The 14112-nt window shown below is 42.0% G+C and overlaps 1 protein-coding gene across 1 annotated transcript in view; it reads left to right on the plus strand.

Moving 5' to 3' along the window:
• The window catches only part of PATJ (PATJ crumbs cell polarity complex component), a 358255-nt gene that overhangs the window by 329041 nt on the left and 15102 nt on the right, over positions 1-14112 (plus strand). The window contains exons 39-41 of the mRNA XM_039255282.1: positions 553-590; positions 5588-5710; positions 6425-6529. Of these exons, the coding sequence (XP_039111213.1) occupies positions 553-590; positions 5588-5710; positions 6425-6529 (266 nt within the window). The remainder of the gene's footprint in view (positions 1-552; positions 591-5587; positions 5711-6424; positions 6530-14112) is intronic.

Consider the following 14112-nt stretch of genomic DNA (forward strand, 5'->3'; position numbering starts at 1 on the left):
GGGGGGGGGAGAGAGAGAGAGAAAAGAAAAGAAAAGAAAAGAAAAGAAAGGAGAGAAAAGAAAGGAAAGAAAGGAAGAAAGAAAAGTACTTCATAAAGTAAAACCATTTCCAAAGAGAAATTTTTCAAATTACAGATCACTTGAGGAAAGTTAAACGTGCATATGCATTGCAGGTAGAGCAGAGCAGGGGGTCTTTTTAAGTCTTCCCTTGAATAGAGGGTTATCTTTGATTAAGGTAAAAAAATTTAAAACACAAATAGCTCACCCCCCAAGCCATTTATTCACCATATTCCAGGCTGCCGCTGGTACAGTCCATCAGCTTTTTGTCAGACCAAATGATTATGACCATGTCCATCTGAAACAGAGGGCTTCTTCAAAGTAGTCCTAATCAATGGTTCCCATTTTGGATTTGGGGAACGTATGTAATGCTGTTTGCCCCAGTATTCTCTCTTGAAAGACCTAGAAAATACCATTTTTGTGGGATAATATGAAATACTAACTATGTTATCTCTTGATTTTAGAAAGTTAATTGTGTTGCTTTTTTATTTATAGGCGCAGATACAGGACCAAGGACCGTTGAAATAATCAGGGTATGTCAATAATTTTGCTATTTTTCTGATCCTTGTTGTATTTGTATAAATTGTGTATTTTCTCCTTATTACAATTTGTTGGATTGTTAGTGTGCTCTTCTCAGTTTCATTGAAGTCATTAAAAGGTCTATACATCATAAATAGACTTAGAAAAATCAGTGAAGCCACACAGTGACCACTGTGAATCTTTGGGTACATCCCATCCACTAGGTTTTGTGCATGTGTTTAAGTTTTATGAAACAACAACCACAAATAATGGTGTCATATGGACACACTCTTGAGTCTTGTCTTTTTCACTTTTGTTTTCTATTTTTTGAGAGTTTTCGAGCCAGCAGGGGCGGGCAGAGAGACAATTTTAAGCAGACTCCACAACCAGCATTGAGCCCAGTGTGGAGCTCAGTCCCACCACTGTGAGATCATGACCCAAGCTGAAATCAAGAGTTAGATGCTTAACCGACTGAGCCACCCAGGTGCCCCGTTGTCTTTTTCACTTTCAAGCATGAACTTTTAGTCATGCCACTATTTTTTGACGACGTACAGTATGATTTCTATTGGTTGTATAGTATTCCATCATATAATGTGCTATAATTTTCTTCTTCACCTTCCTCCTACTAAACAATTAGCACATTTCTCAACTTTTCTTCCTTTATAGCAACATCTTTATATTCCTTTTTTGTCCATATCATGAGTGATTTCTTCAGGATTTGTTCCTAGAAATGAAATTGGTTTTTATTTGTTTGCTTTAAAAAAAAAAATGTTTTTTTTTTAATTTTTTAAGTAATCTCTAACCCAACGTGGGCTTAGAACTTACAACCCCAAGATCAAGAGTCACATGCTCTATAGGCTAGGCAGGAACCTATAGATATGAAATTGTTGAGTCAAAAGCCATACTTGTTATTTAAAGGCTTTTGTACATATTACTAAACTCCATGACCAAAAAGATTGTATAATATGTATTTAAGTTCATAAAATTGTCATACTTTGATGTTCAAATTCCTATGTGATATCCAGAATATTGAAAAGTACTTTCATTTGGATCACTTTTAATTATTTTTTTTAATATTTTTTTATTTATTTCTAGGAGAGAGAGAGACAGTGTGAGCAGGGGAGGGTCAGAGAGAGAGGGAGATACAGACTCTGAAATAGGCTCCAGGCTCTGAGCTGGCAGTCAGCACAGAGCCTGACGCCAGGCTCAAACCCACGAACCGCGAGATTATGACCTAAGCAAAAGTCGGACGCTTAACCGACTAAACCACCCAGGCGCCCCCATTTTGATCACTTTTAAACATTAAATTTGGGAGCACCTGGGTGGCTCAGTCGGTTAAGCGTCCAACTCTTGATTTCAGCTCAGGTCATGATCTCATGGCCGTGAGATCAAACTTCACATTAGGCTCACACTGGGCATGAGGCTGCTTAGGATTCTCCCTATCTGTCTCTCTGCCCCTCCTCTACTCACATGCACGTTCCCTCTCTCCCTCTCTTTCTCTCTCTCTCTCTGTGAATATTAAATTTGGGATTCAAGAAGTAGTTAAAAAAAAAAAAAAGTATGACGTTGCCATAACCATGGTTCAACTGCAGTGAAGAGATACCCAGCATGGCTTAGTCCCCTGGAGTCAGCCTTAGTCCCTGGAGTCAGTCATAGCAGTGTTTGAAGGCATTCCTACCGTTTATTAGCTCTGTAACCTTTCGCAAGTTACTGACTTCAAGTTTTCCCATCTGTAAACTGGGGATGATAAAACCTCACAAAGTAAACCTTGTGTGGATTAAATCCGGTAATGCAAACGGAGTACCTGGCATCATACCCAGTGCATCATAAATGTCCAGGAAGTGGCATCCATTATTAGTGACGATGACTTTAGGCAACTCTGCTTTTTTGTTCCTAGTATCTTTCCGCCAGAGTGGCAACTCAGATGTTCCTATGAGGGGAACGTTAAATCTACCAACATGTACATACTTATGGATAAATTAAGGAAGCATTATGATAGATTCAAACAAAGCCAACTTATTCCATAAATTTCTCCTCATTCCAAGATTTATAAAATATCATTTTATGGTTCCTTAGTCATTTCAGCCACTTCTTTTTACAGGCTTTTATAAAACGGCCTGCTCCTACCAACTGCATTCTCCCACACAGGGGCCAAGCAGAAACCTCGTGATGAAACGCATCTTGCCATTTTGCATGCAGGGCATTACTGTTGATGCATTCAGAAAATAAAAGCTAGACACAAATGTGCTGGCAGAGTATAAATTACCCGTGACTGGAGAGGTCAGCGTTGCCATTCTTCTTTTATAGGCATGACATGGCAGCATTAGTAATATTATTAATAATAAAAAATAATTCCTCACACTTAATGTGACATGAGGTTGTTTTTTTTTAAGTTTATTTATTTATTTTGAGAGAGAGCGCGCGCGTACATGCAGGGGAGTGGCAGAGAGAAAGTGTCCCAAGCAGGCTCTATGTTGTCAGCACAGAGCCCAACATGGGGCTGAATATCATGAACCAGGAGATCATGACCTGAGCCTAGATCAAGAGTCCGACGCTAACCTGACTGAACCACCCAGGTGCCCATGTGACATGAGTTCTTAAAGTTCTCTTGGGCACTTGGGTGGTTCAGTCGGATAAGCATCAGACTCTTGATCTTAGCTCAGGTCATGATCTCAAAGTTCGTGAAATTGAGCACCCCGTCGAATCAGGCTTTGCACTGACAGTGTAGAGCCTGCTTGAGATTCTCTCTCTCTCTCTCTCTCTCTCTCTCTCTCTCTCTCACTCTCTGCCCCCCTCCCACTCACACACCTGCTCATGTATGCCCTCTCTCAAAATAAAAAAAATTTTGAATAAGATTCTTTCATACATAGTTTTTGTCGTCATTTTGTTCTTTTCCCTCTTTCCAACTTTATAAGGTAAAATTGAAGCACACTAAGCGGTATATATTTTTAAATGATCAATTAAAACTGCAGAAGCCTTGCTACCATATAGGTCCCTTTACCACAGCCACACCACTAACATCTGTGCCATAGACGTCATGTGTTTACATTTACGTAAATTGAGAACCCCACCAAACAATGTTCTAATTTTTACTTTCAACTGTCCTATATATTTTAAAGCACTTAGAGAAATTGGTCACATAGAAAATGGTTCTTTGGGGGCGCCTGGGTGGCTTAGTCGGTTAAGCGTCCGACTTTCGCTTAGGTCATGATCTCGCGGTTGGTGGGTTCGAGCCCCGCGTCGGGCTCTGTGCTGACTGCCAGCTCAGAGCCTGGAGCCGGTTTCAGTCTGTGACTCCCTCTCTCTCTGACCCTCCGCTGCTCACGCTGTCTCTCTCTCTCTCTCCTAGAAATAAATAAAAACATTAAAAAAAAAATAGTTCTTTGCAGACTGAGTAATTTAGGATTTTACCCTGGATCTCATGAATGTTACGCTGTGTGGACTGTGAAGCGTATTCATATTTATGCTTTAGCAGGCGATCAACTCATTCCGGTTCAGACCACAAGTTCTGTCTCACCTTTTGTGAGCGGTGGTTCACACCCCAATTCGGTTCCGCGTCGGTCTGCCCTGTGCATGTGAAGCTTAAAATGGAGCCTGAGAAGTCTATGTGATCCCTCTTACAGGGTTAGATCCCCTTTTCAGGCTCTCTCTACTCTAGTTTTCTTCCTTTATTCTCCAACGCGAGGCGCTCCCTCGCCTGGTTGCTCTAGCTCTGGCGGCCAGAAGAGGCAGGATGGGGTAAGATGGGCGTTAACATCCGAGAGCAACTCCACCTTTCTAGTTCCTTGACTGGGGCTGGCCCTCAGGACCAAGCTGCCAGGAAAACAACTGATAAATCCACCGCTATTGCTTATTCTCCAGGCTTTGGCCCTCCACCACAATTTGTTTGAGTTTCTTGACTTTTCAGAAGCCTCAGGTAGTTGTTTCCATGTTTGATAGAGCTGTCCCCCTGTACTCAGGGGTAGAGGGAAGCCACGGCTGTGCAACGCCACTGTGCTGAAACTGGAACTCCTCATTCATTCTCTGAGTGATATTTAAACTAGTAACTCTGGGGCACCTGGGTGGCTCAGTCGGTTGAGCGTCCGGCTTCGGCTCGGGTCATGATCTCCCAGTTCGTGGGTTCAAGCCTTGCGTTGAGCTCTGGGCTGACAGCTCAGAGCCTGGAGGCTATTTCAGATTCTGTGTCTCCCTCTCTCTCTGCCCCTCCCCCTCTCATGCTCTGTCTCTCTCTGTCTCAAAAATAAAAACAAAAACAAAGAAACAAAAAACTTGAATGAATGAATAAATGAATGAATGAATAGATAGATAAATAAAGAAGTAAATAAATAAATAAATAAAATAGTAACCCTGTGTGGCAAACGTGGGGAAGCGCTGGACTAAAGCCAGGATCCCTTCACCAGGGTGCAGTGAACCAGGCTGCCTCACCCAGGAATCCCAGCGAGCGCTTTCAGTCACGCCTTACTTCTCTCCGCAAACTCGGCTGTCCTTGCAGCGGGCTGTCCTCTCAGATCCTTTGTCGCAATGCAGCCATGAGGCTCTTTGGGAGCCAAGTGTTTGTTCACACCCAGAAGAGCATGATATGTGTGGCAGTTTAATCGTAAACACCATATGAGAGCGTACTTGCCAAGTCTGCATCAAAATTGGCCACTAAACTGAGCAGTAACATAGGGTTGTTTTGTATTTTTTTGTTGTTTATACTCCTACTGTTGCCTTTTATTGAGCCTTTTCTGTAGGCCAAGACTGCACTATATCATCTCATTTAATCCTCAGACCAACATACAAAGACGGACGCTCTAAGAGGTTGAGGAACTGCACTGAGATCCCTCCCCCGAACTAATTAAGTGCTAGACCTGAAACACAGGGCTTCCGGACTCCAAAGCACTGCACTTAACCGCTGTGTTTCCCTGGCCTCCTGCGTCAGGGAGAGATCTTTTGCAACAGCTCTCTGGGGACAACCAGGTCGTGGGTTCTTTATTAAATATAGGAGCACGGTGTTTTCCTTCTTTTTTAGGAGCTCAGCGATGCCCTTGGAATCAGTATTGCTGGAGGGAAAGGAAGTCCCTTAGGAGATATCCCAATATTTATTGCCATGATTCAGGCCAGTGGTGTGGCTGCACGTACACAGAAGCTTAAGGTAAACAGAAGTGCTAACAGCATGTGGTGGGACATGAGGGTGCAGCCGTGGGCACTTTGTTTAAAGTGGGAATTCCAACAGAGACCCACACGGGAGGCAAAATGCATTGGAGAAAGTTTACACCTAAAATTCATTAAGCCCCTGGGCATATAAAAATATTATTATTTGTATCAAAGCTTCTTGATGAAAGAAGAAATTGCAGCTCATTTGCAAAGCCGCCCATGCCATTCTTGGCACTTCATTCCACCCCAAATTAATTTTCACCCAAGAGAGATTTGACCTGAGAATTGTCCTTCAACCAGAATTAATGTTCTTATGATTTTTCCCTCATTGCCTCTTCATCTTAACGTAGGTAGAAAAATAAAGGAGAAAATATCTGGCTTCCTCATTAGAGCTTTATTGAACAGTTAATTTGTACACCCCACTATTACTGGTGAGCAGATGTATACAACACCACCATCACCAAAATACAAAAGTGGCCTGCCGTGCCTTCTTATAATCGAATCTGGCCCCCTTCTTGTTTCCCTGATTGGTCTGTATTTGGGGAAAGCCATAAAAATTCCTCATGTTTCTGGAACATGCATACACAGGAGAAACACAGACTCTTCACAATAGCCACAAATGGGAAATATGACTTACAAAGAATTTTAAGCATTCTTCTCAAATTTAATTTTTCTTAATGATAGTGATTTTCTACCACTTTTGTACTTCCAGGTTGGAGATCGGATTGTCAGCATTAATGGGCAACCTTTGGATGGGCTGTCTCACGCAGATGTGGTTAATCTGCTGAAGAACGCCTACGGGCGCATTATCCTGCAGGTATTGCGATCAATGGAGCACGCAGCTGCGCAAGGCAGATAAGTGGCGTGCAAAAAAGATTGAGCGTCACTGGCAGTAGGCATCACCGCCCAGCAGGGTGCTGGCTGATGTGAATTATGAAGGTTGAAAGCAAGAAATTATTATTTTTATTCAGAAATTCTTTAATGCCACCCATACAGGCAGTGAGCATGATTATATGAAAGCATAACAAGGGGAGAAAAATTACTCTTTGCTTCACATGATAAATCAACAAGGCTTTTAACTTCCAGCGTTCTTTTGTAAATCAAAGTTTGTGAGGCATAGGAAATTATTTCTTTTCTTATGCCCAAAAACTGTTGCCGAACTGCCCAAGCACTGTTTCTTCCACTCCTTTTAAAGGAAAGAAAAAATACAGTGCTCTTTTTTCCCTTAGCATAAATGATCGCCAGCACTGTTACATTCCCACTGCATGGTTGTCATCAACTAAGGCAGACAATTATTTATCAGCTGTGGTCCCTCAGAGCCGGGTCCAGATGCACAAGGAAATATACCAGGAAGTAAAAAAGAGGTTTGCTGTTAATTACCTCTCCTTCTATTTCAGCACCTCACATGTCTCTGAGATTGATATGGTGCACTGAGTTGCAGGATACTGCAATGAGTTTTGCTAATGTGTTTCCCCCAAAATGTATGATTATAATCACCACACTTCCGCAGGTAATATTGAGCGGTTCATAGATGAAAAGAATACCACCATTTAGTACCTTAGAGAGAGGTCTAGCCAGCACCTCAGATCATTCTAGCCTTAAAATAATAATTTCAGGGGCACCTGGGTAGCTCAGTCAGTTAAGTGTCTGACTTTGGCTCAGGTCATGATCTCACAGTTCATGGGTTTGAGCCCCACAGTGGGCTCTGTGCTGACAGCTCAGAGCCTGGAGCCTGCTTTCGATTCTGTGACTTCCTCTGTCTCTCTCTCTCTGTCCTTCTGCCACTCGCACTCTATCTCTCTCTCAAAAATAAACATTAAAAAAAATTTTTTTTCTTAAATAATAATTTCAGGGGCTCCTGACTCACTCAGTCAGTAGAGCATGCAACTCTTGATCTCCAGATTGTAAATTCAATCCCCACATTGGGTTTAGAGATTACTTAAATAAAATCTTTAAAATAATAATTATTATTATTATTGTTTCAAATTGGAAAGCCATTATACTGAGGAGAACAAATTTGTGGTGCTAACTCCCCCATCTCAGTGGTCTAAATCCAAAGGGCCAAAACAGATGTTACAAAAGTAAATCACTTGCAGCAGGTAGGAAGGTAATCATCAAAATACTGTCAGTAGGGGAGCCTGGGTGGCTCAGTCAGTTAAGCATCCAACTCTTAACATTGGCTCTGGTCAGGGCACCTGGGTGGCTCAGTCGGTTAAGCATCTGACTTTAGCTCAGATCATGATCTCACGGTTTATGGGTTCAAGCCCTGTGTCAGGCTCTGTGCTAACAGCTAGCTCAGAGCCTGGAGCCTGCTTAGGATTCTGTGTCTCCCTCTCTCTCTGACCCTCCCCTGCTCACACTGCCTCCTTGTCTCTCAGAAATAAATAAAACATTTTAAAAAATTTAAAAAAAAAACAAAACATTGGCTTGGGTCATGATCTCACAGTTCGTGATTTCGAGCCCCACATTGAGCTCTGACAGCGCAGAGCCCGCTTGGGGTTCTCTCTCTCTCTGCCCCTACGTGCTTGTGCTCCCTCTCCCTCTCTCAAAATATAAACATTTTTAAAAAATATTGTCAATGGTTCAAAGGGAGTTTATGTGATAGGCAACATATTACTCAGTAATTTGGGTCCCTGAGTTTCTACTGAACACAAATCAAAACAATATATGAGGTGGCACCTGGGTGGCTCAGTTGGTTAAACGTCTGACTTTGGCTCAGGTCATGATCTCACGGTTTGTGAGTTCGAGCCCCATGTTGGGCTCTGTGCTGACAGCTCGGAGCCTAGAGCCTAGAGCCTGCTTCGAATTCTGTGTCTCCCCTTTCTCTCTGCCTCTTCCCTGTTCATGCTCTGTCTCTCTCTGTCTCAAAAATAAATAAACATTAAAAAATTAAAAAAAAAACAAAACACTATGTGAACTGGCGGTTGAGTGAGCTTGCCCTCCACTCTGTGTCCTCACTTTCAGTGGAAGTTAGGCTGTCATGTCACATTCCTCCCTCTACCCTCCTCAGTCATGGTCAGAGCCTGCACATTCCTGCTCTTCCTTCGAGTTATGCTGACCCCTAGAGGCCTACAAGTGCAACTCCTCCGTCTCAGACTGGGGACCGTTTGTCTCGCAGAATTTTAAAAGGAAGTTATTTGAAATAATAACTATGTCAAGACCAAAAAATGTCTCCCTTAGCAAAACCTGGTATTACTGATATTTTCATACACTGACATAATTTGTTCAGCTCCGCCTTCTTCACAAAGAAATGAGAAGACACAGTGTAAAAATGTAACATTAACTGTAAAAGTGCCTTAAATGAAAATGAACTCAAGCTCTCCCATGCAGAATTAACACTTCACTCTGCCAAATTGCCCCTATTAACACACCTTTGAAGGAGTTTCTTATTTTTCCTATTTCTGTACTTTAAGAAACTGACATTTGGTTTTAAAATGTGCTCTTGCATTAATCACTAGTTGGTAGTGTTATTTTCTAATATGTGCTATTAAAAGCTTAATAGAATCCTTTGGGATTTTTACAGTTCTAATCTACACAGTTATGGGTATGGAACATATGTGCTGCCAAAGGCATTAGACAGAAAACCCAGAAAATTCTTAGGTCCTGCATCAAATGCCTTGCAGTTACATAGCATTTTTGCCTTAATTAAAACAATGTGCATGTAGTACCAGCCATATAGTTATTACAGCTGACTTGGCACTAAGTAACTATTTTTATCATCAGGTGAGCCAGCCCATTGGCAGAGTAGTAGGGAAGGTCAAGTAATTGTGTCTGATGATGTGGAAAAGACTTACTGTCGGTGTAGCATGCAAAGCAGTCAGCAACTGCTGATTGCACAGGGAAGATTAAGGTCTGGGTCAGCAAGACTGCAGGATGGAGAAGGGGAAAGAGTAGAAGAGATGACCAATACTTCCAGAAGCTTCTCCCCACAGTATAAGTTGCTATCTCTGAGTTTAATAAGGAGGTAGATATTTCTGCCCTTTAAGTCTGATGATTTCCTATTATCAATCATAGATTGGTCAGTGGAGATTGACATGGCTATGAGGAGTCAATTATATTTGCTTTAGTAGTCTAATAGTTTGCCTGGTTAAGCTCTTTTGTCTGTAAAATGACCAGAAAACCTTTTTTGAACAAAACCAGATAACCCAGACTCTCTGCTAGAAAATATATATATATATATTTATATGTCTTTCTTTGAGAACACAGAAGATAAAAAGAGCATATCAGGGACTCGTATCACTTAAGGAACTTGTGAGGCTTGTTCTGGGCCCTGTAAGATATTTTACAATTATTTGAGAGTGTAGCAGAATGGGTGGATTGAGGTACTACTAACTAAACTAGGGGATGTGGTAAGAGTCTGCTGGGAGAGGAGAGAACATTCTAGCTTGAGTCGTACAGGTGGAGATGTCCAGCAGGCAGAGGAAATGTACTGCCAATGTTCAGGGAGACGTCATTGCTGGTAACTGGGTAAATAAAGCCATCCGAGGCTTTTAAGTGTCGGCATTCTCACTGTCTGGCACATTACATACATCATAGATATTGGTTGAATACATGAATGAAAAGAGTGGTGACAAAGACAGACAAAGGCTTAGAGTCAACAGCAGGTATGGAAGGTGTGAGAAGAGATTCTGAAACCAGGGAGATTCATTAAGGGTCTGTCTTCAAAGTTAGTTTGAGAAGCCCTTTGAGGATGTTCTCCAGAACACAAAATAATTGATTAAGAGGGTTCAACTGCTGGTTAGGAGAGAGAAAGAGATAGAAAGAGAAGGAGAGAAAGAGGTGCCATACTTCTTAATATAGAGAAAACAGGGGTGCCTGGGTGGCTTAGTGGGTTAAGCATCTGACTCTCAATTTCAGCTCAGGTCATGATCTCATGGTTTGTGAGTTCCAGCCCTGCATCAGGCTCTGTGCTGACAATGTAGAAGTGAGAAGATAGGGATGATGTCACCTCTGAAAAAGAAGATGAAAAATTTTGCAATGAAGAGCCACCTGGCTGGCTCAGTCGGTAGTGCAAGAGACTCTTGATCTTGGGCTTGTAAATTCAAGCCCTGCGTTGAGTGTAGAGATTACTTAAAAATAAAATCTTTAAAAGAAAAAGAAGTTTGCAATGATGATGGTTATTGCAGCGATACTGCTGCTAGTTCAGAGACCCATCTGAGACCCACTGGAGCCGTGCATTATTTAGAGAGAGAAAGCACAGTATTCTCAATGCCTGGGATTTCCATGGCCCCCCACCTCCGTCCCCTCTCTATAAATCTTGTGAAGTCCTTTCTTTAGAAACCAGGAAGTTGGAGAATAGGGAATGCCTGGGGACATTCCCCCCACCCCCTCCTCCACCATGAATTTATCCAAAGTAGTGACTATGCCTATAGCACAGGGCCTGGCCTAGAGCGCATGCCTACTAAGTGTTGTTCACATTGACTGGGTTGCTGAGCTATACTGATCAAGATAAAAGACACGAACTTATTAAGAGCTAATCACAGTCACCAATTGGGTCCAGAAAAGTCCTACTAGAGGAGAAAGACGAATTGGGTTGGGAACGGGAAAGGTGTGTGGTAAAGGGTGCAGGGCAGGCATCTAAAGGCACATGTGAGTATAATTAAAGGAATGGTTTGTGAGCTGTTCTTAACCTTGGTTGTGCAATAAAATACTGGTTCCAATACTGGTTCCTGGGTCTGCCACATGAGTTTAATTGGTCTGGGATGTGGCATGGAGTTTGAGAGTTTAATGCTTCCCATGTGTTCCTAATATGTAACCAGCTGATCTGTGGAGGGCATGATGTGACCAGGAAGGGGGTGGTAAGCTCCAGGTAAAGGACAAAGAGCTAAAGGGTTGAAAGTTGAAATGAAGACCAGTGGAAGTTCTGTAGAACACGTAGGCTTTGGTGTCAGAAAAGTTGTGTTTGGGTCCTCTCACTTAAGTCTTGAGTTTTCTCTACATAGGGATCATAGCTCCTTTCTTCCAAGGTTGCCATGAGGATTAAATGAGGTATAATGTTTAATAAAAACAGTGGGTGGCCAATAGTAAGCGTTAAATAAGTGGTATTTTATTAGTTTCATTATAATAACATAGGCTTTAAGTTAGCAGATGCTAACATCTCTAAAACCCTAGAAATGGAATGGTTTTCCAGATGACACCTGATGTGTATGCCACTAGATAGTGATGTAACTAGCAGTCATTTTGCCCCTTATTTTATTCCAAACTTAAAACATTTGACAGTTCAAATCATATTTTTCAAACAGATACATTGAAATCAATATATTCTGATGTCACTGGAACCAGTGTCATTAGATCCTAAATAAAAACTTGAAGCAGATGTGCTTTCTACTTCATTAAGCTACACCAAATGCCGGGCATGGGACAAGGCAAGTTTTGTGTCTTTATATATTTATATATTTTTTAAGTATGCTCCATGCCCAACGTGGAGCCCAGTGCAAGGTTTGAACTCATAACCTTGAGAGCAAGACCTGAGCTGAGATCAACAGTCAGACACTTAACCAACTGAGCCCTTCTAGGTGCCCAAAGGCGAGTTTTTCTTGTTCTTCTGTTCTGTGCCCCCTCTGAGGATTCTAGCTTTCTCAGGGATCACCTTAACTTGACAACCTTCCTGTCAGTTTTCAGCATATCCACACTATGGATTTAGGATCCAGGTTGGAGGTGAGTGCCCTGAGTTTGTATTTTGTACAGGAACAAGATTTGAGTCCTAACAAATCTAAAGGCTAATCTTATTCCTCTACAGTATCAGCAGCCCAGGAAAGTTCTAAGCAAGGAGCTGAAGCTTTTGTGCATTGTGATGTCCTACTTATCTGGAAAATATTTCAGTTTCTCAATTCTCTAAAACAATCCCCCCCAACCTATTTTTAAGGAAAAGTACTCATCCTAGGGTCCCATGCAATAAACATTTGTGCTTTATTACTCAATTAGAAAGTACTAAACATACATCATTTTTAAAAATATATATATACATCAGTCTAATATAAAAAAATACATGTCTGACTGAATTTAGTTTTGCTTTTAACCTAAATTATTAAAAGCCATAGAAAGCCACGGCATGAGAGAGCATATCATATCTTCTTACTGTAAAGGGGTTTGAGGAGGAGATAAAATTTAAGAAAGAAATGAATATTGAAGAGGAAACCCTGTTGGAGGAGGAAACACAGTTTGATGAGGAAATCCATTTGGTGGGGGAAACACGTTGTGAGGGGCAAGGGCAGTCGGAGGGGGAAACATTCTTACTGGTTCTTCCTCTTCCACTGATTCAAAGGTCTCTGTTTTCTCATTAGGCTCAGAGGATAGGGCTTCTTCCCCATTCTTTGTTTCACAAGCCTTTCTCTCAGGTAGAGTGACGTCTTTCTTCTCTTTCATTTCCAGAGTCTCTCTCTCTTCCAGTAGAGTGACTTCCTCCTCTTTCATTTCACATGTCTCCCCCTCCTCTAGTACAGGGATTACCTCCTCTTAGACCAGTGGTCTCTCTTTCCTCAGGTAGGCACTTATTAAATGTTTGATCATGACAAGACTGGAGAAGGTGAGGAAATAAAGTACTTTCTTTAAACCTGGGAAGAGTTGAAACACTGCTACAACCACTTGGCAGCCTCAGAAGAGCTATTTACTCTGTGAACACCCATCACCCAGCAGTTCCATATCTGGTTATCTATCTTAAAAGATCACTCAAGATGTATACAGCAGCACTATGTGCAACAATAACGAGGAACATAAAACCTAAAGGACCCACAGGTTTTGAAGCAGGTGAATGGTTTGGAAGAGTGAGTGGGAAGCAAGGAGGACATCAGTCACATCTCCAGTCCGCAGGGATGAGGGATAAGAAAGGTTGCTGGTGGGAGTAATGTAAAAAGCCAGACTATAGGCTGGAGATCTTCTTAAGAGTTGGAGCTGGCCCTAGCTAGGTCTAAGGACTCCAGACAGCACAGCTCTTGAACCATATATTCAGATTGTATAGACTTTCATACCTATTGTCTGAGGACCTCAAAGCCTTCATTGCCTAACCCGGGAGCCCTGCCTTTCCCCTCTCTTCTCTCCACTTGGAGCCATGTGTTCATACCTGTCCCCCACACTAGATCACATCAACTATAAGCCTGTTTGTTGGAGAGAGGGAACACATTTGCTCTTCCTTGGTTTCCTATGCTCCCATCTCTATCCTCAGAACCTACCACAGAAGTTTGTACCCAGGAGTTCAAGATTTACTTTAAGAAAAATGAGTAAACTTCCCATTGGTCTGTTTGCCTTCCCTCTTCTTCAGAAAGTGTAAGTGGACCTTTCCCAGTCTCACCTCCATGTTGTTTGGTCCCTGATGTTGACTGGGGAAGAGCACTTCAGAGGCAGGGCTGAACACTCACAGGCCACATCTCCTTGGACTTGTCTGCAGCTGAACATACATACCCT

This window comes from Hyaena hyaena, unplaced genomic scaffold (genome assembly GCF_003009895.1).
Source record: "Hyaena hyaena isolate Hyena2069 unplaced genomic scaffold, ASM300989v1 scaffold_521, whole genome shotgun sequence".
Taxonomy (NCBI): Eukaryota; Metazoa; Chordata; class Mammalia; order Carnivora; family Hyaenidae; genus Hyaena; species Hyaena hyaena.